The sequence below is a fragment of the Filicampus tigris genome, chromosome 14, assembly GCF_054856515.1.
Source record: "Filicampus tigris isolate MCC_2025a chromosome 14, RoL_Ftig_1.0, whole genome shotgun sequence".
NCBI classification, from domain to species: domain Eukaryota; kingdom Metazoa; phylum Chordata; class Actinopteri; order Syngnathiformes; family Syngnathidae; genus Filicampus; species Filicampus tigris.
The window spans coordinates 23,529,684-23,553,650 of NC_141230.1; the positions used below are offsets into that span (position 1 = coordinate 23,529,684).

Here is a 23,967-nt window from a genome sequence, read left to right on the forward strand (position 1 = left end):
CAAAGTGTTAGTATCATGTTGAATGCTAAAGGCGTTGTTTGATAGGAAATGAGACGACAATGTAGTAAGACGTTTTTGTGAAAAAAAAAAAAAAAAAAAAGACCATGTATAGTAAGGCGTTTTTTGGCCAAGAAAAACAAAAAAACTACTGAGATGTCGACAATGTGTAATCATAATTCATTATACCAAACAATATTAAATGCGAAAATATGAGACGAACAAGAAGTTCAGCTGAAAGTTGTCTCAGGCTGGAAGCGAACCCTGGTCATCCATATCACAGTCATCTGCTCGAACCACTAAACTATGATTATCTTGTTGCTGACGAGCTGTTAAAACAGAGACAAAGTGTTATCATCCTGTTGAATACAAACGCATCAAAGGCATTGTTTGATAGGAAATGAGACGACCATGTATAGTCAGGCATTTTTTGTGAAAAAAAAAAAGACCATGTATAGTAAGGTGTTTTTTTGTGAAAAAAAAAAACGACCATGTATAATAAGGCGTTTGTGGGTTAGGGGGACCATGAATGGTAAGGCGTTTTTTTGTGAAAAAAAAAGACCATGTATAGTAAGGTGTTAAAAAAACAAACAAAAAAAACAAGACAAAATAAATTCACTTGTGAAGACAAAAAAATGACAAGCAGACATACCACAGAAACAAAGCATCAACAAAAGCAACACAAGAGAAAGTTACACAGTAGTCAGCAGTCACTATAAATGAAATTCGAAAAGGAGTAGGAAGAAGTATGAACTTATCTAGCTAGTCCTACCGCTTTAAATAATCAATATATCAATCATTTGTCAATACACTACAGTAGTTCTTTATCATATAATAACACGCACGCACTGCCCGGGAAGAAGTTATTTCTCGCTTTATATAATAATATTAGTTTTAAATTCCACTAAGAATTTTAGATTGTAGAAACAGTGCATTTGTAGGACACTTGGACATGGGTTGGGAAACGACCAGTCTACCACTGAGCCATGTCGCCCCCGTTGTATGCCTCTACAAGAGTTTCATCGTGTGTATTGAGCACTAACAAAAAAGTCGTTTATAAACACATGCGAACAAAAAGAAGCCGTTCATAAAAACGTTCGATGCCGCGGAATGAGAAAGGGTAGCGGCAGCGGGTCGAATGGAGTTGCGACATCTCCCGGCAGAAGGAGGAACTGCGAAGGCAGCTACCTCGATCGAGTGAGGAGGCATACACGAAAGGCAGCGGTCGTGATTTAAGCGGAAGTGACGTGTAGGCTGCCAAGTGACTGCGAGAGGTGACCGACTCTTGCAGTTCAACGTCTTTTGTCTTTCGATGACCATCGCTAGCATCTACGGCTACTCGGCTTTTTTCACAAGGCCGGTTGCAGTGGAGACGAGCACGCCCGCCGGTTGTCTTGGAGACGTGTAGTCGAGTAGCAGAGGAGTGCGCGCGGCGTCTCCGCCAATCAGAAGGAGTGCTGAACACAGGGGGGCGGAGTCTGTGGAGTTGAGCGAGTTGTGCGAGCGCCTCAGCAGGAAATGAAAAACTCCAGACGAGATTGCCTCCAGAAAATTCTCTCCTGTGCGTGCGTGCGTGCGTGCGTGCGTGCGTGCGTGCGTGCGTGCGTGCGTGCGTTGGACACAAAATGCAAAAGTATTGGAACGCAGCTCCAATGCTGACATTGAAGAAGCCTCAATTTGGCCACCACAAAATGGCCACTGTTACATTAGGGGACATCAGAGGTGGGCATCTTACTCAATTTTGCCGGTCCGTCATTCGTCAGCGGCCTGGGTAGTCATCATTCCATCGTCCATCATTTTTTCAAGCCTATCCAAACCGTAATCGTCAGGTGGCCAGTTAGTGCATCTGTCGGTCCGATTTGTCATCAGTCAATCGAAGTGTGGCCGCCTGCGGTTGTTCAACTCCTAAAACGCCCAAATGTTTGAATTGAACGTTTCAATCCATCGTCTGAATCTAGCTCCGCGTTTTGGCCGAGAGTATATCAAATCCAAACCAAGTCGCGCTCTCCAACTTGGGGTTGGAAAGAATGCGCTGCTTCTTCTGCTTGGATCCTGGGCAGATTACGGCTCTTTGCTGCCACCTAGTGTACAGGAAGCGTTTCCATCAAAAGTCAGAGCCCCGCGCTGGTCCCAATATGAATCATTCACAGAAAAACACAAGCGTCGAGGCTTCCATGCAAATCAATAAGAATGCATAAACTATTGGAGTCAAACAAACTTTGAAGGTTTATTTGTGTTGTGAGAGCAAAGTGAAGTGATGGCTTCTGACTGGCGAGGCCTCCTTCGCCATCGCAGTCCCCCGCAGAGATGCCATTGAAAACGGCAGCGCTCTCTCTCTCACACACACACACACACACACACACACACACGTACACACGTAGTCAGGTGCATGCGGTCCTCCCTGGCAACAAACACACGTGAGCGAGTACCACGGGTGGGGCGGGGCGGGGCGCCCGGGGCGTTTGTGTCAGTGGTCAGCAAAACGGGCGTCCGTCGGTGGCCAACTGTGAGCTCCGTCGGTACTTGACCCGGTTCGCGAGCATTATTACCCTGCCGGACGAACGCCCGCCTCCGTCGGTGCTCAGTCCAGGGGTGGGCGATTCCGGCCCCGGAGGGTCTTGCATGTTTTCGATGTCACCCCGCCGCAGCCCACCTGATTCAAATGATCCGGATCGTAAGCCGGCTTCTGCGGCGCAGACTTTGCCGATTAGACGATCATTTGAATCTGGCTTAGTCGACCCGCTGTTGATGTTGTTGTTTTTTTAGTTTCCCGTCTATCGTCAGCAAAGCGGCGGGCCATTCCACACAAACGTGCAAATCAGTGCAATGGTTGAGCACCAGAAGTTGTCAAATGTGACAACTTCTTCTTCAGCAGGCCGGTGGGACACTCCCGTGTCACTGCAAAGCACCACTTTAGTGGCACCAAAGGGAAGAAAAAGCAGGATATTTTCATCTTTTTACACAGCGCCATCCGAACGAGAGGCGCCATTTCAAATTCAGTTCAGATGTTATATTCACACACACACCAAAAATTCATGGTGCCTTTTTGTTGTCCACTAAAGTGCAACAATTGAGCACCAGTTGGATTTTGCACACACACGCACACAAACGCAGACACAGAAAGAGACACCAAAGGTCCGACTGACGAGTATGCAAATATTTACACTTTATTTCTGACGAGCAGCAATATCGGCGCTGATGTCCCACGGTGATGCCACGTGACCGCACACGCGCCCGTTTCGGGCAGGTGTTGAGGAAAAACGGCAAGTGTGAACGTGCGTGCCGCTTGCTCGTTTCGGAGCTTTTGCTTGTTTGACGTTGCCCTGACGACAAGCGCCCCAAGCCCGCAACCGGGCCGCGGGGCGTCGCTCTCGACTTTGCGGCGGTCAGCCGACGGCACAGCGAGACCGATCGTCCCAACTCATCCCGTCAAATCGCAAGGAAAACCCAGTTGCAACAGAACCTGACCTGATTGCACCGGAACCCGATCCTGCAAGGATGTGAAAGTTGGCACGAGAACAAGATCCAAAACAGAAACTGCGTCCCGCGAGAGGTCGGTTCCGAGTTTTTTCGGCAGATCTCCGATCGCGTCAGAATCCAATCCGACTGCACCCGACGCAGATCCGACCAAGTCGGAACGTGAGCGAGTTACACCGGAACGCGACCCGACTTCAACGAAACCCGACCCGGTCGCAATCGGACCCGATTGTGCTCGAAACCGACCCGATCGCATCTGAACCGACCAGATGACGCCAGAAACCGGTGCGGTTCCAGAAAAAGCTCCAAAACAAGAAAGTTGACCGACACAGAAACGAGCTCCAAAACAAAGCGTCCCATGAAAGACCGGTTGTGAATTTTTAGCGGCACACCACAAACAGGTCCAATCGAATCAGAAGTGGAACCAATGGAATGTCAACCCAACCCCAAGCCGACAAAACCCAACACGACGGCACCGACGCTTGACCCGATCGCACCGAAACCTCACGTCACAATCGCATCGGAACCGACCAGATGACGCCAGCGTTGGACGCGACCGCACCCAAAACTGGCACAAAAACATCAAAAGCGACCGATCGGCGCCGAACCCGACCCAAATTCCACCAGAAATTGGAAAGTGTCACATGAGAAGCAACCGGATGACAGCAGAATTGGACCAACTGTAGCAACAAGTGACACAGTGACTGACTGCACCAGAAACGGAAAGCAGAGCAACACAACGGACTCAATCACAGCAAAACGGGTCCCGATTGGCTTGGAAACTCGGAAAGCTGGAAAGCGATCAAATCACATCAGAAGCGGCCCGTTTGCAGCAAATTTCAACAAAGTAACAGCAGAATTTGAGCGAAATGGATCACATCAGAAGCGGGTAGTTCAAAGCTCCAAAACAGGCAAGGACGGACGGCAACGTCGACGGAAAAACATGGGGCGGGCCGGAAGGGCGAGGGGGCATTTGACGGCTGGCCGACGAGAAGGAGCGACGCGAGCGTGAGCGCAACCGCAACCGCAGGAGACGCGCCCCGGGGGAAAGAAATAGCAAGGTGCGGCCGGCCCGTACAAGACGGGGAGTAGAAAAAAAGCATCAGATGGCAAAGTCGTCGGGCGCGGCGGAGGCGGGGCTGAAGGCGGAGCTCCGGAGGGCGTCCAGGCAGTGGACCAGGAGCAGGGTCCCGCTCAGGTGCTTCCAGCGCTTGGTGATGGGACTCTTCATCCGGTCCAGGCCCACGTGGAGGTCCTGGATCACGTCCCGGTAGCTGTCGCCCATCTGCGCCGCCCACGTCACCAGGAAGTCGTACGCCGGCTTCCACATGGCCTGAGCCAAAGCAGCGCCACATGGTCATGGTCATGGTCATCATCGTCACCAGTCACACAATCAAGGAGTGCAGCTGGCAAAGAGAGCGAGCGGCGGCGGCGGCGGCGGCGGTCACCTCGCCGTCCACGACGCCGTTCTTGTCGCGGTGCGGCGCCTCGTAGGCGTCCATCTGCTGGCGGGAAACCTTGGCCAGGCGCTCGGCCAACTCCCGCCAGCGTCCCGCCACCTCTACCGCCGTGGTCAGTAGCACAAAATCCATCACCAGACGGGCTACCAGGCCCTGGCAGTCCAGCTTCAGCAGGGCCTAAAGGACAGGACAGCAAGTTGACACGTCAAACGCAGGAGGTTGACAGACAGCAAGCAAAGTCTTTCTTTCAAAGGCCGCACGTCGGCTTCACTAATGCAGCCAAGAGTAGTTCCTCGGGGATCAACCTTGGCTACCTTTTTTACCTTTATTTCCTTCATGACTTTCCCCTTTCCCATTTGGGCAGATTGATCTGTTCCGTGCCTTCCTTGCCTTCACAATTCCAACAATCTTTGCCACGCGGATTTGCTGTTTTTGTAAGATTGGCTTTCTGAACGCAATTTGTTATGATTTACTTGGGGTCACTTTAAGAATACATATCTATATCGTCGCTGTCCGGCGCAAACGCCCTGTGTCCAAATAGGCTCGGATTCATTTCTCGGTCCCAAATGGATTCTAATGGTCCCCCCCTGTCATTTTTACACCATTGTAGCCGATTGAAAGCGGCGAAAATAGCAAAAGACAGATTGGCGGCCGCTATCGAAACGCAAGTTGGGTGCCGCAGAGGTGCGGCGATACGACTTCCGTTTCCTCCGTCTGTAGAAGGCGCGTAGCATAACGCTGCCAAGCGCCCACTCGGCAAGGGTCATTTCCCTGGCCGACTCGATATCATCCGCCCGTGCTGCTCCGCTCGCGCCTGCAAATAAAGGTGCTTTGCGCGCTTTGGCCTCCAGCAAAGCATTTTCTGCTTCCGCCACGTCAGGGACCGACTTCGTAGGGAACAAGAGGAGCCGCTTCGATGGACACCGAATCAAGTTGGCTGCGTTCACGCAAACTGCCCACTTCTAGCTTTGTGTAGCCCACCCCCGCACGCAATTTGTTCAGTCGGGCTTGGCGCCGGGCGCGGATGCCGTACGGAGCCTTCGAAAGTTTTGAAAGAAGAAAGCAAAATGCTGCCTTTGGACATTTGAGCCTCAAAACGCAACGGCCGACTGCAAAAAGCCATGCGACGCTTTGACCCGCACCCTCCCGGAGCCGTCCCAATACTTTGTCCCAATTGCTTTGAACTCTCGACGGCTACTAAAGGAGCTCCGTCCCACGCGATTCCTTCCTTCATCTCCGCTCGATTCTTCTGTTTGTCGTCATTATTTTCCCATTCCGGCCCGCCGCCCCATCTGCGACATTGCGACCTCATTCCTACGTCTCGTTACCGGTGTGTGTGAACTCTGACCCTTGCGTCTGATGGACCGAAATGACTCGCCGGGCTTTTTTTTTCGAGAAGCCCGAGGCGGGTGGGGGTGGGTGGGTAGCTATGAATGATGCTGCAACGGGGAAATGGCGGAACAAAGATGGAACAATGAGAGCAAAATGAGAGCAAGTGGTCTCAGCGGACTCGAAAGCGGCGACGGTCCGACGGTCTTATCCACGCGGGAAAGCTTCCGATCCGGCAACGGGGCTTCGGCGCCTGCCGCTACGCAAACTGGACCTTGTGTTTCTTCTGTTTACTGAGAACAATGAGGCAGGAAACATCTGCCGGCTCCAGATGCCTCAGAACAACGTGCTGGCACCTGATCCTTCATCCTCCTCCTTGCCGTCCGTCTTTGTGAGACGCAAACTTCCACGACGCGCTCTTCAGCACTTTTGAGTCACAACTAAGAAGGAGGTTTGGCGGTCTTCTGGCTTCTCAGGAGATGACAGGAGCGACTAACTCCAAATAGAATTGCAACTAATGAATACATAGTTGCAGAGGCGGTGGGCATTTTCCAGAAGTTTGCCGCTCCGCCATTCGTCTTCCGTCAGCGACCCGGGTATCCCGTCCGTCTATCCGTCTGGTTTTTTTTCAAGCCGAACCAAAGCGGAACGGTCTGTCGGTCAGTCCGTCATGGCATTTTAACCGCGCTTCCGTCAGTAAACGTCAAAAGGTTCGCCAGTCCGGGCAAAAAAACCACAACCTTTCACAACCTCCTAAGCCCACTCTTTCCAAAAATACAATTTGAACCTGACATGAACTCACAAGAACTTTTCTGTCAAACTGTCTGGATGCAAAGCTACTTTATGAGCTCATTCATTAGTTGTTGCCTTCCCAGCCTGACTAACTCACGCTCTTTGGCTCTTTGGCGCGGCGCACACTGCCACCTACAGCACCATTGCAGTCTTCTCAAGTAAGCCTGCCGTCATGACAAACACAGGCGAGACAGACGCATTTCCGTCCCTCGTCAGCAAAACGGGCATCTGCCAGTGAAGGACCCTGAGCTCCGTTGACCCGGTGAATGACGATTACAACGACAGACGAAAAGACACTTCCGTCCGTGCTTAGCAACCAACTCCTCCTAAAATAGCAACTCATTTCGTGTATAGTTGACACGTGCCTAACTCATAGTAGACAAGCAACTAGCTATAGAGTTGAGACAAACAGTAGACTAACAGGTTCAACTAGGTAATAACTCAGACTAGTAACTAACAGGAATGAATGCATAGCTGACTAGTGAGTAACTCATAGTAGGCTAGTGACCAACTGTTAGACCGGTGACAAGCTATGGACTAAAGACAAGCGCGGCAGACTAGTGACTAGCGCACCGTTGAAATAGGAACTAACTCAGACTGGGTCGGCTTCATGATAGGGTCTGCTTCATGATAGGAGATGAATTAATACTAGGTAGGCGAGCAACTAACTCACAAACTGGCTTACACAGAGTAGACTAGTGCACAATGTAGCGTAGGAAATAATTCAATCGGCGAGATAAGCGCTTGTAGTAGTGCCAGTTAGCGCGTAACTAACTTGCACTAGTGCCAACCAAGAGTCAAGTGCCGTTGTAAGCAACTAGAATAGGGAGGCGACTCTGCTGCTTTCCCTGCGTTGGCTTCTTCTAAAAATAGACTCCAGTGTGGGCAGCAGCCAATCACAGAGGGACTTGTACGTCATGTGGACATGGCAGGACCCACAGTGTTCGGATCCAAGGGAAACACCACCCGCAGCAAACGCTGGCTAGACTGCCGGATGTTCTTTTCGCCGGCTGGAAAGGTTTCAGCAGAGTCTGTCCTGAAGACGCTGCGACGTCCGCAACGCCTGTTGCCTTCAAAGGGGACACACGCTCGCGTTTTACACCCACTTTCTCGTCAGCTACTGCACAGTGCACACCTTTGTCGTTTTCTGCTTTCTTTCACACGCACACTGCAGAGTGCGACCGCAAACGACAGAGGCAAGCTGCAGCAAAACGACGATTTGCAAACAAGGAAAGAAACAACGTCAATCACACTGCATCAAATCATGCAAAAAAATAACCACTCATAAAAGTCCTACGCAGGAAGACGACTCAGTAGAAGTGAACTAACTCAGAGTAGACTAAGTGAGTAACTAGCAAACGGCGGTAGACTTGCGATACGTTCAGAATACAAACGGATGCATCGTAGACTAGACTACTGACTAACTCCTAACAAAACGGGTACGTAGTAGACTTGCAACCAACGACTAAGGGTGGAACCGCACTTCAAAATCAAATGAGTTTACGAACAAGATTTCTCACTTGGGTTGGCAAACTAGTCACGGCGTTAACATTGTTGGCTCTGTGCATCGCCTCCTTCACATACACTGACTCCACCGACTCAGAAGAGGAACTTGCACCTAGTAGACTAGCGACAAACCGATATTAGGACACTAAGAGCTAATTCAGAGCAGGACGGCGACTTGTAGATGCCTAGTGATGAATCGATAGTTGGATAGGACACTTTGCTAAGACACAAAGTAGATATAGCGTACCCTCGTCGACTACCGAGCAACTCGGAATAGAATAGGAACTCATTCGCGAACAACAGACCTCGTAGTAGACAAGTGACGTACTCGTAGTCACGCGGAAACGATTCAAGTAGAGATAACCGTGTTGGAGACCAAGAAGTAACATACAATTGAATAGGCGCCAATCAACAGGTAGACAAGTGACTATCGCATTGAAAACTAGACAATAACTCAGACTAGTGACTAACCAAAAGTAGACTTGGGACTAACTCAGAGGACAACAGGAACTAACCAGTGACTATAGCAAAACACGCAGTAGACCAGTGACTAGCTCGTGGTCGAACAGGAACAAACCCGGAATGGAGCGCTTAGCCGCCGATGCTAGTGACGGCGCGCGTGCCACAATCGACACCAGACAAACGCGGCAGTGACACCAAAGCCCTTTTGTGGACTTACCGTAAGCAGCTCCTTCTGGAAGGACTTTCGCTCTTTGCTGTCCGCGTTGTTGCAGTCTTCCTTCAGCTTCTCCAGAACGCAGGCCACCCTCTCCGGCTCGCTGTCCAGCTCGGCCCGGCAGAAGTGCGTCACGGGGAGGTTCTGGTAGCCGAGGGCGTCCGCGAACGCCCGCCAGTTGCCGATGTTCTCCATCAGGACGGTGCGGACCGAGGCGTAGATGTAGGTGAGGAACTTGCAGGGCCTTAGAACTTGCTCCAGCAACAAGGATGTGGTGAGCTCCGGCCCGCTGAAGTAAATGGGCTTGACTTTTCCCATCACCAGCACGTTTTTCGTGTGGACCAGTCCCACCCGGCCTTGGCAGTACCCGATGTACCATTCTTTGGTCCACAACTGGCCCTTCAGCTTGACCTTCTCCTCACTCAGAAGCGCCACAAAGTCTCCTTTCTTGTACTCCAACAGGTAGCTGTTCTTATTCTGCCGGATGACTGTCTTGATCAGTTTTCCAAACCTGAGGTTGGTGATCCGGCGGTCATGGAACACCGGGTACTTGGTGGCGACGGCAAGTGGGGACAGGATGATCTTGCCCACTTCCTTCTTCTTCAAGAAGCGACGCTGCATGGACGTCTTCGGACCCGTCTTGGGCGGCGGCGTGGGTGTCTGAACGCAAAACTGGGCCAGTATAACATCCTGGTCATCTTTGACCTGGATCCTCAGGGTGAAGTCTGAAACGTCCGCACCGTTGCGAGAACTTATCAGGTAGACGAGCCGACTTACTTTGCCCAGTTTGATCTGGAAGCCCCGAATCACTTTGGCCTGCTCGCTGGCCTTCACCTCATAGTTGGCCATGTTGGAGTACACCCCGACACGCAGGTCCTGGGGTCCGGACAGGACAAACTGGTGTTTGCCCCACAGCTGTAGCGCTACCGGTGGTGAAGACTGCGCTTGCTTACCGACTTGGCTCACCAACAACGACTTGGGGGCGCAATCGTGACCAAACATGGCTACGACCGTCTTGAACGAGGGGTGAATGTGTTTGGGTCCGTACACCCCTAATGTAATCTTTTTGGTCACGCCATCCCACACACTGGAGTCTGGAGGCGTGGCCTCGGACTGCACCACCACGCAAATGTACATGCACGGTTCCAAGTTGTCCAGAGACACCTGAACCGTGTCGCCGTACAGGAAAGTCTGCGAGACTTGGGTGTACGGCCCCTCTTTACAGTCGCTTCTGACGCACAGGATCCGTGTGGTCTCACGGTTTTCCGCTTTGACCACTACAGATACTTTCATCTCCAGTGTAATGCTGCTTTTGGTCTCCATGTTGCTCAGCTTGAGCTCCACCACCGGACCAGAGGTGGTGCAGCGATCGTTGTTCAGCTCCAGAGGCGGGTCTAAGAGAGCTTTGATGGAGATCTGCTGGGTGTCACCTTCCACAACATGTCCCTCGGGGATGTGGACGCTGATGTTGGTGTCCGGGAGCTGGACGGCGCCTCCAGAGCTGTCCAGCCGACAGACGATGTTTGTCTCCACCGGCTGCGTCTGACCCCAGCCCGGGTTTTGGCCCAGAGAGTCCAAGTCGTGGCAGGACCTGGCCAGCTTGCGGTGAGTAAGCCACGCTGTCCGGAAAGCCTCCCTGCTCTGGAACTGCTCCGGGGCCGGCGCTTTAAGGCTGCTGAAGAAACCGCCGGACATCGGAGGCGTGTCCGACTGAGCCTGCAAGATGGACATGTCGGACAGACTGTAGGAGCGCTTGCTTCTGAAAAAGGGGTTATCCCTTTGAAGCCCGTTGCCTGTGGTGTTACTTAGACCGTTGAAGACACTCCCGCCAAAACCGTTACAGTCCACGGTGCTGATGACGGCTTCTGACACCGAAGGAGTGTCAAAGAGAAGAAGATCAGCTGACTTCTCATTGCTCTTCTGGTCCAGCGGGCTTTGCGGACCACCGTGCAGGAACGGGTTGGTTGAGGTATGTGTAGTTGTAAAAGGATTTCCATTATGGAAAGCGGTGGGCTTGAGAATGACACCGGCCCACTCCCCGAGGAGGTCCATTTCCGAAGCCGTCTCCTCCCTGGCGGTGTCGATCATGCCGCTGTCACTGAAGGATGAGTCTCTGAAACTCACGGGCTCGACGTAGGCAGCCGGGATGTAGCCCATCTCTGTGTTGTTGTGGGCGTACCACCACTCGCCGCCCGATGTGTCCAGAACGTAGAGTCGGTCGCCTTTGGAGAACTTGAGCGTGGTGAAGCTGGACGGGCAGTAGTCCTTGATGGCCACTACCTCTCGCGCCGTGCCCAAGGAGGCGGTGGCATCCAAGCGTAAGGCACTGGGAGAAGGCACTAACATAAGGGAACATAAGATCGGGGACGGTGTCAGGTATGGTGTTGGTGTTGGGACTAAAAACCGCATACCTAACAACCTAACCGGGGCTCTTTTGCACTGGTAGCACTGGTGCTCCCGACGTTTTCAGTTGGTCACACCAGCACAGGATGTGGGGCAGTGCGGCATGACCACATTGGCCGATGTATGGCGCTCTCAATAGGCGTAGCGTAGTTTCGCGTGATGTCAAGATTGGCAGTGACTCGAGATGTATTTGCAAAGTATCTTTCTGCAACAACAACTTTGCAAGCAACAAGCAGCGCCTTGTCAATTTTATATTTAAGAAAAGGAGACGATACCACGGCAGAAACTTCCAACGTCAGTAAAAAAACGCTGAAATAGCAGCTGACAGCAACTTCAAATTCATTCTATTTGTGTTGGTTCGACAAAATACTCCAGGCACACTCGTTTGAATGCTTTTGATAGAAAAATACACCTTGAACATTTTTTAACACTTTTGAACACGTTTTTTTTGGTTTGTTTTTTTACACACTACTGACATCTTTATTTACATCCAAGACTTTACAAAAGCCTTAGGGTGCCAACATATTTGTTGTTTATAATTAAAGCCTTTGGGAGTATAAAATCTCATTGGACATTTAACGTTTGACTGGACCGAAGGATGGAAGCCGAGTGATTTGATGAGGTATTGACGAGGTAGGTGAGTATTACGTCATACGTGACTAGATGGGCCAACGGTGGTTATGAAGTAAAAGGCCCCGCTAAGCCCAATTGTAAACTTTACTGCAACAACGTAACTCACGACTCGAACCCCCAAAGCACTAAGAGCCAAAGGTGAACCTACCTTAGCTAAAGGCTGAACCCGGACCTAACCCTAACCCTCTAATCCTTCACCGTATAAGCCTCTAACCCTAACCCCATTACCTCGGGTTTCTAACGATCTTAGCCAGTTAGCGCGACAAGCAGGCTTACCTTTGACATCAATGAGGCTGGACTCGGACACGTTCTCACCGAGGTCGATCAGCGTGCCCTCGGACCTGCAGCGAGGCAGCGAAGCGTTGCTGTTGGCCGTGGCTCTGATGCGCTGGGCGGCCATGACTGGAGCAATCGGATTGTCTGTCTGGCGGCACACTGCGACGTCAGCGACGTCCTCCTCTTGTCATCTCTGGAAGACACACCGGCGCAAAGATTTCCCTCAATTGCAAACTTTTGACTCACCGATGTGTCAAAATGCAACAGAATAGCGCCACGGAGGAGGACTTTGATTGCCTGAAGCATCGGTGGCTAGTATCGGCGGGCGCGCCGATACCTTCAAATAAGGCTGCTATTGGCAGCTGCTGTTGGTACGCGCCCACCCGTCGACACTTTGAAAAGCTTAGCACCTTCCTATCTTGCTGACCTCGCAGTACTGTAGCGCACGTTCTGTCCTGAAAACTACGCTCGCATCATGCAGCGCTTCGAAAAAAAGGAAAAGAGATCTGCCGAGCTTCCAAAAAAAAAAAAGAGATCTGAGCTACTTCCTGGGTACTGATTAATGCAAAGGGACACTACCCGTTTGCTCAAATGACCTTTAGTCATCTTTTTGGATTCATTTGAGTGAAGTGGCAATTGACGAGGACAATATGCAACACTTGACAGCGTGTCTGTAAATGGCTTGCAGAGCTTCTCTTTTCAAATGATGACTCGTACAAGCTTCGCTTCTTCAAAAGCGCAATGTGGCCGCCACTGGTCGGCTCGTTTGGGGACACGGCGGCGGCGGCGGCGCCCCCTGTTGGTCCACAGCATTCTCCATTCGGCCTGCGCTACTCTGCAATATCCTCCCCGTGATCATGAGCGCGGCCACCTCTGCGGATACGTTCCAGTCCCCATTCCAAGGGCAGGCGCGGCGGCCTGCCCATGACCGTGCGTTTGCGGAATGAGAGTCAAATCCCCCGTTTGAAGTCATCTCGGGGGATGTCGGCCGTTTTCTGTCGGCTGAAAATGACATCACGGTAGCTCGGGGCTCAGGTAACGACCGATCGCGGCTCCCCTCTCTCTCGATGTCATTTTCAGCCGACAGAAAGCGGCCGACGGAAAACGGGGGATTTTGCCACTTAACTCTTATTCCACAAAGGCAACCATCATCAGAATGCCGCGTTTCGACGCGTTAAGGCGCACAGAACATTTTCTGGAAAAGAAAAGATGTTTGGGGTCGACCGATTGTTCCACACTGGCATTTGGTAAATTGCCTCTTGCTCACTCGCATGCGGACGTCACGGGGGCCTGTTTTACCGCCAATTTTTCTTCCCCCACCCAATTGCAGCTGCTGCCGGGTGGATTCTGCAGCGACCGCTCGTGAGGTGGCCCGCTTGCCTTGGAGGACTCGGCAGCGGCGGGCGGGGTTCGGTCCTGAGGTGGAGCCATTCAACGGTCGCCTGGGCTCTTTGCGCAGAGACAAGCGTGAGACGTCGTCCTGGCAGCGCTCCATCTGTCGTCCTCCTTTTTGACACCAAACGGGCTTTTTTGTGGGGGTGTCGCCCATCTTTGTCACCCGTGGGCCCGCGTAGCCCTTTGAGACCGATCCATTCCGCATGCGTTCTGCGGGCCGCTTCTCCTCACGAGCGCGCCGGAGCCTCTCCCGGCCGCCGTCGGGCAGTAGGCGGGCGACGCCCCCAACGGCACACAAAGACAAACAACCGTTCGCACTCACAATGACGGCCAGGGACAATTTGGGGCGTTCCGTGAAGCTGGCGCGCATGGGTTTGGAATGCGGGAGGAAACCCGAGTAGCCGGAGAAAACACGCAGCAGGCCCGGGGACGGCATGCAAACTCCACACAGGAAGGCCGGGGCCGGATTCGATCCCACCACCCGAGATGAAGGGATTTTCAAATCGACTTGACTCGACAAGAAACGTTCAGGCCTGTCGAAATGTTCAGGCCGGCGAGGGACACTCGAGAGGAAGGGGCAATCCGAGGAAGGGCCGTCACGCTTCAAATATTTGGCTGTGAAGACGCCGGCCCCTCATCTCCACCAAGTTGCGTTCTCACAACAAAAGAAGTCGACAGGAACCCCGGGGAGAACCGCACCATAGGTCCCTCGACTTTTGCTTTGAGATGCCCCGCCCCCTCACATCTCCACCCGGCATAGCGGGCCGACTGCTCGGCGGAGGGCTCGTAGCTCGCAGGGAGGAGACCTTCCTGTTTTGATGATTGGGTCACAACCGGTGAGGGACAGGGACGCGCGCGCGCTGACACACTGCGGGAATTCCACTTTGATGTTTACGTCGGAGCCTCGGCTGCAGTTGCCATGGCGACTGCATGCCTTCCACCTTAAAAAGGGGTTCGTGAGGGCTACGCAAACAGCGCTAATGCACCGAAGCTAATGTTCACGCGTTCGCGATCCCAGCGGGCGCAGTTCGGTGGACACTTTGCCTCGACGTCGCAGCACACGCGCGCGCTTATGAACGTGAAAGGATGAGTGGTAAATGATCAAGTCTGCCGCAAACGTCCCACTGACCCACATTTCGCACTTTTGTGCTGACTATGAGCACAAATGTCCGATTTGAGCCTATTAGACAAACCGGGTTTCATTTTGTTTGGGGTTGTCTTGTGGCGCTTATTATGAAGAACGCATTCATTACGTGTGGCTTTGCGCGCCGTGTACTTTTCTTTACTCTCTGGATTATTTGGAGTCATTTTGTTGACTTCTATTGCGCAAGGTGCTTTCATGACATGATTGCATCCCAGACATTTTTTACAGTCAGGCTCCAAAAAATGAGAAGATATCCAATCTTGCAGTTTTTCTCATCCCTGTACCCGGCCGGCCTTCGCCCCGCAGTGATAAAAGTGCCCCACCCCACCGTAATAGAAACATTCTGGCAGTCTGGCGGGGTGGGTGGGGTGCTATTAGGGCTTTGGTCCGCATTGGGCCTCTTGCCGGGAAGCAGGAAGTGAGCGGCTGAGGAGGAAATGCCTTTGTGATGACAGTCTAAGACCACTGGAAGGTAGATACTCCCTCTGTGCCTGCCTGCGTGCGTGCGTCCGTGCGTGCGTGCGGGGGGGGGGCTCCCCTCTAGCAAGCACCCAGACTAACGGTAAACAAATCATTTTTTCGCCACCTGTAGGCAGTCGAAGCTCAGCCAGCAGGCTAGTTAGCGACCAAGCGCTTTTGCTGTCACTACGGCGGAACCTTCAAACTGTCCCCATTCATTGCAAATCGTGGAAATCATCTACTGCGGGCTCAAACTACAGCCATGCTCAAACACTGATTGTACTGTACATGAAAAGTTACTTTTTAACATTGCTAACTTTCATACAAGTGCAAAGAGAAGTCAACTACTGTGGAATGAAAGAAAACGAAAGGAGCGCCAGCTAGCTAGTGCTCCGATTCATCACTTTTACTCAACATGGATTATTTTGGCTAGCCAGGTAGCTTGTTAGCTAACATCCATATCGAGACTTTAAAAAAAAATGTAAGGTCTACTAATGGGGGGAAAAAAAGCTGTGTCGCTTTTGCTCGCTTATTTGCATGACAAACGTGTTTGAGAGCATGTAAAAGGAAGGGAATAATGGCAAATTCATAAGGGCGCAATTGCCTAGCCAGTTAGCCAGGTAGCTTGTAAGATAGCATCAAAATAAAAACCTGCTTGAGCTAAACCAGCTAAAAAAAGGAGAAAAAAGTGCTTTTCAGCGATTTTCACTTAAAAGTGTTGTCCTTGTTTTAAACTGTCGCAGTGTAAAAGAGGCCTAAGTGGCGAGCCGGTTAGCCAAGTATTTAGTTTAGCTAGCATCAAAAGAAGACCTTGCTGATGCTAACCAAGTTTAAAAAAACAAAATTGTTTTTTGGTGTTGTTGTTGTTGTTGTTTGAAACTTTCATTTTGGTGACTTTGACAGGTGGTATAAAAGGGGCATAATTGGCTGGCTAGTTAGCCTGGAAGCTAGCACAAGCTGTTAACAGATAATAACAGGTGGTTCACACTCTTGCTCCCATGACAACAGCCTTTTAGTAGCTCAAAGACAAAAATGTTGGTAAAAGTTTGCAGCGTGTGACCAGTGCTGTCAATCAGCGGCAGCGTGGCCACCGCTCATGTCACAAGGCAGCCCACTTTCTTCTTGGACGGAGCCAAGCCAATAGCAAGCCTACGGGCCGAGGGGTAACGTGGCCAGCCGGCACACAATATCGAAGCTACGTATCCAAATCTTGATTCTGATCTTGGAAGGGACATCCCATCCCCCCTTTCCCATAAAAGGGTCCCACATTCCTGAGAAGAGTTTGTTTTTATGGCCTAACGGGACCTTCCACTACACAGGTGTCAACAACGCTGTAAATATTCCCGACGAAGGTTGGCTGTGATTCTGAGACTGTTCCAAAGCAGAGCAGAGCAGAGCAGAGCAGAGCAGAGCGGGACGTCGGGATCAGGACGGGAGGAATGTGAGGAATGTCGGTCCGCGGAATGACATCATCAATTATTCAGGAGGAGCCCAAGTGGCGGCGGCGGCGGCCATGACGACCGCGACCACCGCCGGCGAGGCATAGCCACGCTCTTTGTCACCGCTGTCCATCTTGTTTGTGACATCATTGCTATGGCTCACACACGCGCGCGCGCACACACGCTCATTGTGTGCGGGAGATGAATCTTCCTCACTCTCTGTTGACTAGGGCCCGACCGGTAAGGATTTGGGATTTTTTTTTTTTTTTAGGCTGATGCCGATTCCGATATTTGGTAGACAAAAATACAGATAACCGATGAATTGTTCTGTTCATTTCAAAATTACATCATGAATAAAATCACCCCTTTTTTGGTCCCTGAATGCTTCCAACAACAAGAATGTCAATTTGACTGTTTCATGACAGATGATTATGAGTAACACCCACCTCACTCAAGAAGTGAAATCCGCGATGTATAAATATCCTATTCAAATACTCTCTCGGCATGTTTTTTTGGGGGGGTTAGCATTTTCCCTTTTTAAGGTCTTTGAACACACCTTTGACATAATAAAAACACATTTCGCACATAGGGTATATTGTAAAACACAAAAACATGATACAAAGAGTGTCAAAGTGTACTAATCACTTTGTATTTGCAGTAACCTGATCTACTTTTTCTAACTTATCATCTCACAATATACCGTGCATCAATAATCATGGTTTAAAGATGATTACATCTAGTCACTATAAAACACGGGTGTCAAGGCCCGGGGACCAGATCTGGCCCGCAACCTCATTTTATGTTGGCCGCGAATGTAAATCATGTGCGTCAACTTCAGATTTCTTGCAAATTGTTTTCACTTTTAACAATATGAGATATGAGATATGAGATACTGCAATGTGTTATCTGTTAGCAATCCTCCCCTTAAAATACATTGAAAAAAACTGAACAAACAATTACTTACCGGCTTCTAATTTCAAAAGTAGCTATCCATCAATTTGTTGTCTATGTGTGATCATACATATATGACAACAGAATATTGTCATGCAGTACAATATATACGGTATATGACAGCCCTCCGAGGTACACCCTAACTACGATGTAGCCCCTGACAAAAAGTGAGTTTGACACCCCCGCTATAAAAGAACTCCACAGCCGTGACTTTCTGTAGGCGTAAAATGCAGGACTGAAGGGGATTTAACATGATCTTGAGCCAAAACTAGGCTGCGCCTGAAATGGGCCCTCTGCCTGTTTTCACGCTTCTTCTTTCCAATTTACAGTGTCATACAATAATCATGTGTGTGTCCCCCCCCATCTAGTGGCCAACAGTGGAATTACACCCAAAATAAACAAGAGTAAGAACAAAATGGACTTATAAACTGTACAAAAACAAAATCCCCGACACAGACTGGCCGCAACCCCACACCGCACGTTGGAGGGGGGGTTCACTGTGTTTTGTACTTCACTATAATATTTTTAGAATTGATTATTCCATCTGTTAATCTGATAACGTTTCATTTTGTATTTCAAAGTGCCTTACAAAACCATCTTTCCCCCGCTTACTGTTTATTAACCGATTGTTGTTATATATCGCCGCTGTCATGTGAAAAATGTTTTTTTTCATTTTCTTATTTTTACATGAATCATGTTTCCGCGTGACAGACATCGCATTAAAGTGAAAATTGAAAAAGTTTCCAAAACTGGAGATCAGTGTTTTTCACAGGACAGCGACGATATGTAATATTTGATATTGTTGAGTGATTTTTGAAAAACAACGAAACAACGTTGCAATATGGCACGTGTTGTTGCATTCCAGAAAGCTTTTTGAAAGTGATTTAGTACTGGTTTACTGGTTGCAAATAATAACAGGCTCATGCTACGCTTTTTGCAACATCCCACAACGATGCGGCCACTTGTCACGCTGCTCGTAAAAGGGACAAAAGTGAGGAGCCGCTTAGCCGGCTCGCTAGTTAGGTAGCGTCCAAATAAAGACTCGCTGTGTCTACACCGGGAAAATGCGACTGCGAATCCATTTCCGGGGGACAAAAATGTTGCTGTTTATTTTTCCTTTGCCAGGCAGTGTGAAAGGAGCGCGAGTGGCTAGCTGGTTAGCGTGGACTCATGTAAGAGGCGTGTGTGTGAGATCCAGCAGCAGGTGAACAAACAACCATTTGCATGTAAGGTGGTCACATGTTCACCGGCTGATACCAGGCCGTGACGTGACGTGACGTGACGTGACGTGACGTGACACCCCCCGCCGGGGAGCGGGACCAGGAGGGGCGGACGGGGGCGTGGGGGTGGGATGAGGCTTATCTAAAATCACATGTGTTGCTGGAAACAATGAAGCTCATTCAAGAAGCAACCCGAGATCAGCGCAACTTTGCCCAAACGTCCACGCCGGCGGCGCGCTCCACTCTGCTTACGTGACGTAACGTCCAAAGCGCGACGAAAAGCGCAACGCCTGCCGCTACCACATTTGCTTCTCACCGCATGCCAACTCTTGGTGGTTATTTTCGGCTTTAAATGCGCTTCACTTTCACTCCATTGCTTTCATTGAATGCATCTGCCTATCTACTTGTTCAGAGATGGATGCTGAGCCTCTCCTTGCGTGTGCTGCCTTCAAGGACAGACTGAAATCACAGCTTACGGGACCTACCTACTGACAACTCTACCGAGTGACTCTTCTACTGGGGCGCTGCCTAAAAAGACAGATACTAATTTAACGATCAATCTTTTTCTGGTTTGATGCTTTTTCGAGCGACCCACTTGACTATGCTACTCGATTGTTGCCTTCAGGGAAAAGTCTGAAATCCCAAAATATTGAACTGACCATTCCTAAAAGTTCTAGCGCTTTCTCTGGTGTTGCCTTTGGCAACAGTCTGAAATCACAGTATTGTTGCTTTGAGTCTGTTATTACAGTTTTCATCGAACATCACTGCGGTGACCATTCATCTTCTTTTTTTTTTTAAATGTAAAAATCCCTCTTAATCTGCCGTTGCCTTCAGTGACGATTTATAATCACAGATTTCATTTGAACAAAATCGCAGTCACATTCCCCCAAATTGTCTTACTCGGTCGGGTGTTGATTTTCGCGACAGTCGGATTTCATGGCAATTATGTATCTGTCCATCTCCGTCCTCTACTCGCTTGCTTGCTGCCTGCACGGACATCTGCAAATCACAATTGGCCCTCGTGACATAAATGGCGCGTCAGTCGTGAAGTATCCCGGTGAGCCTCCAATCAAGCATTTTTTCACCTTATTGGAGAATTTCAAAAAAGCTTGTGAGTCAGTAGTTGCCGTTACCGAGGCAACGCTCTTTGCATTCAGGGAAACTAAGAAACCGTAAATTTCTCTCTGCGGATGACAAATAATGAAACAAAATGCCGCTCAGAGATGGACTGCGGATGGGGTTTTTTTCCCCCCGCAAAAATGTCCATTTCTACCTTTTCCGCTAAATAAAGCATTCATTTAGGAAAACAAAACATCGTGCAAAATAACTTTGACTGCGTCCTTACAATTGATTAATAATGATGTGTAATTATTCATTACTTAGCACAAATACATGTAATGTGTTATTTGGTCAAAATAACCTGGCCTTTAAAGAAAATCCGTTTTCTGTTTAAAAAAACAAACCGAAAACAAACAAACAAATATTTCAAATAAATAATAAACGTCATCCTGACAAGTAAATTTGATATGGTCGATGAAATGGATTAATCGTAGCATGTATTTTTTTTGTTTACTTATCACAACTACAAATAGTTAGTGGGTCAAATGTTTTTTTTTTACAAAATGTCAAGTTCTGATTTGAAGTGGTGAAAAACAAGACTTTTAATACAGTACTGTGTACTTGCTAGTTAATTATCACAAGTACATGTAATTTGTTGTCCCGCTCATTTAGAAAAAACTGCAGAAAACAACATGGCATGTTTTTGGGTTTTGTTTTTTTTACAAAAAAATCATGTGTGATTTGAAGTGAATGAAAAAAAAAACATTGTACCAATTAATTCTATTCAGACTCACAAATTGATTAGATGTTTTTTTTTTTTTTTAGTTTTTCTTTGCCCTCCTGGGGGTTAAGATCAGGGGATGTCGTGTATATGATCTGGTGCATATGTGAAGCCCTTTGAGACTTTCCTGTGAAAAGAATTGACTTGACTTGACTTGAATGAATATTAATGTGTATCTATTGGTTCCTTATCTACGTAGGTGCACTTTGTTGTGATTTGGTGACTGTTGAAACGTGCATGTTGTTTCTTTGCGCTCGCTTGTTGTTGTTTGTTGCTTTCCATTGCGAAGGCACCCTTCAGTGGCCTTCTCAACGTGCCCCCCTGTTGGCCTGGCGTGGACACTACAACCCACGTTCCACTCGAAAGCCACAACGCGTCCCTTTTAGTCTCGGAAAATATCAATATCCAATCAAGCTAATCACGGATCGAACAAGGTCGGAGGAGCTCGAAGAAGCCTGCGGAGCATCCGCGTTCCTAGTCTCCATGGCAACCGCGAGCTGAACCTTCCGACACCGTGACGTGTTGGACGAGGAGCCGCCGCCGCCGCCGCCGCCGCCGCCGCCGGAGCTCGGTTTCGCAACCGACTCGCTTCGGTAGCCACGATTCCGCCACGACAAGTAAGAGTATATAAAAAAAAGCAACCTCCACGTCCACGTCAAGTCCGTTATTGGAAGTCGTCTAGCCTCCCACTTTGCTCCCGGGCTCGCAAACTTTCCATGAATCCGCTCAACGCGCGGCCATGACGACGGCAAGATGAAGATGAAGATGAAGTAGAAGAAAAGAAAAGAAAAGAAAAGACGGCAGCTCACCGGCTAGCACGTCGCGTCCCGCCAGCGAAGCCGAGCCGCTGCCGCTGCCGCTGCCGCTGCCGCTGCCGCCGCCGCCGCCGCCGCCGCCGCCACCGTGGCCGTGGAGCTTCCTTCGCCTGTCGGCCTGCTAGTGCTGGAGGCTCCGCCAACGAGCGAGTGAGCGAGGGAGAGCCTGGACTGGGGGGAGGGGGGAGGGGGAAGGGGGGAGGAGGGGGGGACGCAGGGAAGGGGGGGCTAGAGAACGAGCGCCCGCCCGCCCGCCAGGCAGGCAGGCAGGCAGGCAGGCAGGCAGGCAGGCAGGCCAGCCAGGCCAGCCAGCCCGGCTGATGTCACCCGGGCAGGGAGGGGCTGAGGCGGCTCGAGGAGGGGGAGGAGCCTGTCCGCTACGTCATCGGCACCGCCGCTGTGCTGGGCAAGCACAGACATCCTTCGAAAACAGAAACAAAAAATGTTTTGGTTATGATGGCCACGTCCTCAAATGACCACTAGTTCAAAAGTAACGATACCCTGCTAAATAGTTAGCATTTTAGCATATGTATTTAAGAAACTCCAAAGTACAATACAATACAATTTGATATAGATAGATGCGTGTGTGTACATACAGATGATAAGCTTTTTTTGTCAATAGAATGCAATTTTACTGTCATCAACATTGAACAGCTTTTTTTGTATCCAAAGTCAGATCCATGGCAGTGCAGGTAGGCGAATGTCGTGCCTCAATCTAGCTCCCATGTTTTCTTGGCATCTGGAGGTTGCTATGGCAACGATATGCACAGAGATGGGCACGTGCCCCTTTTTTGCCGGTCCTCCCTCGTCCCTCCGTCCTTATTCATAAAAATAATCATCCTCCGACCCAATCCGTCCTCATCCTTTTAAAGTGCTCCCGACCTTACAAAAAACGTCTGTGGCCTTATAAACATTATTTAAAGATCATTAACTGGCTAATTTCCAATGCACATTGAATTGGTTGAATTGTTTACAACTGTTGAACCAAGATAGCATTTAGCTGCATCTAGCTGCTAACACAAGACGTCGCGATGTGATGAAGATGATGATGATGATGATGCCAACGCAAGCCAGAGGAGAATATTTAAGATTGAGTAATAACGCAACACTATTGCATTTCATCGCAAAATTTTGCATTTTAACGCAAGACCATTTCAGTTTTTATACAACAATTATTGCAAAATAACACAAGGAAGCAAAGACTTCCACTTCCGGGTCATTCAAGTAAATAAAGGATAAGGATAAAGGATAATAATGTATGTAAATGTTAACAGTTAACAGAAGAAAATTTGCGATCGTGGATGACGCACACAAAACAGGCTGAGCGTGTTTCTGTGAAATGGCGTCCTGACTCCTGTGGCATTAGCCATGTGTTGAACCACTAGAGGGCACAATACGCATGTGCAATGTGACTACTGGGAAGCACATGAAAAGCGTTGTGCAGGCTGCAGACACTTAATGAAGGCGGCTCCGTAGAAGGGACATGCAGTGGTCTTGATTTCTTAAAGAACACAACACAACACGTTCGGTCCGTACCTGACCTGGTTAGGCACGAATAGAGGGACGGACAAAAAGCCACGTCCGCCCTCGCTTAGTTTGTCCGTTTTAAATGACTTCTCGTCCTCTGTCCGTCCACAAAATGGTCGTCCGTCCGTCCGGACCGTTCTGTCCCTGGGAGGGAATGCCCAGCTCTGGATATGCCCTTTACGTATGAGCCAGCGTTACCACTTCTTCAATCCATTGGTGATCATTTCTGTGTATTCCTTGCTTGCATAGCTTAACCGCCACCGAGTTCCCGCCTGCAGGTCCGAGTCAGCCAAACGACTTAACCAGTAGCGCGTCACACGCAGGTGCCGCGCGCCTGACACGCGGCCGAGTAAGGAAAGAATCATGTGTCAATCTTGCGGTCGGTCCCACAGACGCAATGCCGGGTGGCCCACGTTGTTTTGATTTCACCCATCACCACGCTGTGCCTGCGTCCGTAGTTTATGTTTGCTTTTTTTTTTTTCTCCGCTCGGGGCGCGTCCGCTCGTGCGGCGCCTGCTTTTGACGTGAAGATGACGTTCTGGACGCCGACGAGGGATGGACGCGGTCGCTTAAATTTGCGGGATGGAACGCGCTGGCGGTTAGGCCATGCCGGCTCTGTTCGCTTGTT

The 23,967-nt window shown here is 49.9% G+C and overlaps 1 protein-coding gene across 1 annotated transcript; it reads right to left on the bottom strand.

Moving 5' to 3' along the window:
* Positions 1-3,133: 3,133 nt before the first annotated feature.
* Positions 3,134-22,046, bottom strand: LOC147136924 (SH3 domain-binding protein 4-like). Its single transcript, XM_086051974.1, has 5 exons — positions 21,807-22,046; positions 12,550-12,742; positions 9,241-11,576; positions 4,923-5,111; positions 3,134-4,807 (listed from the first exon to the last, which is right to left on the bottom strand). The coding sequence occupies exons 2-5, from the start codon at positions 12,671-12,673 to the stop codon at positions 4,577-4,579; spliced, it is 2,880 nt and encodes a 959-aa protein (XP_085908100.1). The 5' UTR covers positions 12,674-12,742; positions 21,807-22,046; the 3' UTR covers positions 3,134-4,576.
* Between the last annotated feature and the right edge of the window lie 1,921 nt (positions 22,047-23,967).